The 3,381-nt window shown below is 45.0% G+C and overlaps 1 protein-coding gene across 1 annotated transcript in view; it reads right to left on the bottom strand.

The window, feature by feature from the left end:
- CFAP57 (cilia and flagella associated protein 57) overlaps positions 1-3,381 on the bottom strand; it is a 74,987-nt gene that overhangs the window by 50,966 nt on the left and 20,640 nt on the right. The window contains exon 6 of the mRNA XM_024744751.1: positions 115-254. Coding sequence (XP_024600519.1) covers positions 115-254 — 140 coding nt within the window. The remainder of the gene's footprint in view (positions 1-114; positions 255-3,381) is intronic.

Raw genomic sequence — 3,381 nt, 5'->3', positions numbered from 1 at the left:
TCCCCTGCATCGGCAGGCGGACTCTCAACCACTGCGCCACCAGGGAAGCCCTACATGGAAAATTTAACAGCTGAAATCGTGCATATCACAGTAGCAAAGCCTTTCACTCCTTACTTTGATTCGTAATTCCAGATGCGAACAGACCGATCCACAGAGCAGGTGGCAATGAGGGGTTTGCGGATGCAAGTAGCTAGACCAGTGATGGATGCTGAGTGTAACGGGTACATCAGATACTCAAAGCGGGCAGGCTCCCCCTGGAGAAATCACACAGAATGAGATTGGGCAGAGGAAGCAAAAGGCTGGTAATGCACTCCAGCTCTCATTACTACTTATGGACGTTAATTAGCCCAGATGCCCAGAAATCAGGCTGTGGGCAAACTGCTTTAACATTATGCATATTTTCCTATACCATTATTATTTTAAAACATCATTTTAATGTCAATAAAGTATTTTATTCTATGAATATACCAGAATTTAATTTATCTATCCTTCTACTATAGGAACATTTAAGTGGTCTCTGATTTTTGTTAGTTAGGGGTAACACTAGACTAAATATTCTTACATGTAAGTCTGTGTTCCTCTCTGATTACTTCCTTAGATGCTGTAGGGTAAGTGCCCGACATTAAGCTTTTGAGTCTCAAGGCATCTATTTCAAAGGACATCCATCTTGAATAAACATATTGCCGGTTGTATGACACAGCTACCAGCCAAATAATCTGCCAAGGAATTAAGCCGTCCCCACCCTTGAAGATCTCTTTTGCAGAAAGTCCTGGATAACTTAAATAACTGACTTCTTGAGTGACCCCACTTTTCTCTTCCTGTGGCCTAATTCTCACTCTCATGGCTAAATGACCATTAAATCAATAGTGAACTCGCAAAACCCTAGACACCCCACCTTCAAACCTTAATAAATGCAGAGCCCCAGGTCCACCTCTCTCTTTAACCATGGCCTCACTGTGTGGCCCTTGGGCTTGCTCTGTACCCTCCAGGACCTGTGAGTAAGAAATCTTGTTCCTCAAAGTTCCCTGATGGCTTTTTTTTTTTGCGGTACGCGGGCCTCTCACTGCTGTGGCTTCTCCCGTTGCGGAGCACAGGCTCCGGACGCGCAGGCTCAGCAGCCATGGCTCACGGGCCTCGCCGCTCCATGGCATGTGGGATCCTCCCGGACCGGGGCACGAACCCGTGTCCCCTGCATCGGCAGGCGGACTCTCAACCACTGCGCCACCAAGGAGGCCCCCCTGATGGTTTTTGATGAAGTACATCCTACAATCACAATAGGAACCAAAGGGCCAGTCAGGCCACAGCATTGGCCCTGGTTGGGGGAGTGTATGTGGGGCCTTAGCTAGGAGTAATACCGCTCCCGGGGAGTGCCTCCGGCATTCCTAGCTGATGGCATCACCACCAATAGGTTGGGACCCACACAACAGATATATTTCTAGAAGTGGAATACAGGGCAAAATGGTGTGAATGATTTTCAAGATCTTAATGAGAACTCCCAAATTTCTCTGCAGGGAGACTATGTTACTCCACAAGCAGCAGCAAGGAGAGTTGGGTGAATGATTTTAAGTTAATATTTATCCTATTGCACTGCTTGTGTAGATTCCAGGTGTCTGTCATCAGAGACATTACACCTGGGACACCTGAATGAGGAGTGATGACTGGGGAGTTTAATGAGGTGTACATACTTTGTTCACAAGCCAAGGCAAAGGCTGAGCTGGCAATCCCCTCAAATTCAGACGCTTCCCTTCTCTACTGTGTCAGAAAGAGGTGCTGGGCTGGGGTCGGGGTAGGCACAGATTATTCCCATTCTTCTCCATCTGCTTCCCCTTCTTTCTCCAATATCGTCAATCTTGCTGTCTCTACTAGCACATTTCTATTAGCTTTTTTTTTTTCCCCTGAAGGATGAGCAAGAACTAATGTGGGGAAGGGGACAATATAAGAGTGCCCCAGGCGGAGGTAGGAGCATACTGAAGCCTTTTGGCAGAGGGAAATTGCAGACTCATGGTGATCAGAAAGGCCAGTCCTATCAGGTGGAATGATGGGATGGGGCTGCGGAGACATTGCCCAGCCCTGTGCACCTAGTTCAGTTCTTCTCAGAGCACCAGGAAGCCAATGAAGGATCGCAGCTGTGATGACGGTGGAGGTGGTGGAGGATGTGTATTTTGCGATAACCACATCTGGGATTTGAAAAGATCACTCTGGCAGCCAAACAGAATATAAATCAGGTGCTGGAGGGCAGACTGTACATGCAGAGACAAGCAGGAAACTTTTCCAGCCTGGGAGAGAGAGTGGAAACACTCCCCTCCACAGAAGGTCCCACTCTCTGGTCTAGTTCTCTCCTCCCTACACAGCCTTCCTTCTGAGAGGCCCTGCCCACCAGCAGGGAGAGAAGCTCTATGCAATGAGCTCACCCTTCTACACAGAGAAAGTGGACAGAGTGGAGATCCAGCCATCAAATTAGTCCTTTCTGAGTCCTTGTGAATGAAGTGTCCCCAGGTGAAATGATAAAAATGTCTTAGTTTGGGGTATACAACATAATGACTTATATACTAGCCGACAAGCTTTTAAGTACACTCAAATTCCTGTTATGTTAAAACAAAAGCAATTCCCTCTTTTCCGCCATGTCTCTGCACCTCATTCTATGAGGCCAGTATTACCTGGATACCAGAAGCAGATAATGGCATCACAAGAAAACTACAGAGCAACATCCATTATGAATGTAATTTGTTTTTGAATTTTATTTTATTTATTTTTTTATACAGCAGGTTCTTATTAGTTATCCATTTTATACATATTAGTGTATACACGTCAATCCCAATCTCCCAATTCATCCCACCAGCACCCCCCGCTCCCCGCCACTTTCCCTCCTTGGTGTCCATATGTTTGTTCTCTACATCTGTGTCTCAATTTCTGCCCTGCAAACAGGTTCATCTGTACCATTTTTCTAGGTTCCACATATATGTGTTAATATACGATATTTGTTTTTCTCTTTCTGATTTAGGTCCCATTTGTTTATTTTTGTTTTTACTTCCATTACTTGAGGAGGTGGATCAAAAAAGATCTTGCTGTGATTTATGTCAAAGAGTGTTCTTCCTATGTTTTCCTCGAAAAGTTTTATATGTCCAGCCTTACATTTAGGTCTCTAATCCATTTTGAGTTTATTTTTGTGTATGGTGTTAGGGAGTGTTCGAATTTCATTCTTTTATATGTAGCTGTCCAGTTTTCCCAGCACCATTTATTGAAGACACCGTCTTTTCTCCATTGTATATCCTCGCATCCTTTTTCATAGATTACTTGACCATAGGTGCGTGGGTTTACCTCTGGGCTTTCTATCCTGTTCCATTGATCTATATCTCTGTTTTTGTGCCAGTACCATACTGT

This window comes from Neophocaena asiaeorientalis, unplaced genomic scaffold, assembly GCF_003031525.2.
Source record: "Neophocaena asiaeorientalis asiaeorientalis breed wild unplaced genomic scaffold, Neophocaena_asiaeorientalis_V1.1 scaffold478, whole genome shotgun sequence".
NCBI lineage: Eukaryota > Metazoa > Chordata > Mammalia > Artiodactyla > Phocoenidae > Neophocaena > Neophocaena asiaeorientalis.
Note: the sequence above shows the minus strand (reverse complement) of the source record. Positions and strands in the feature narration are given on the sequence as shown.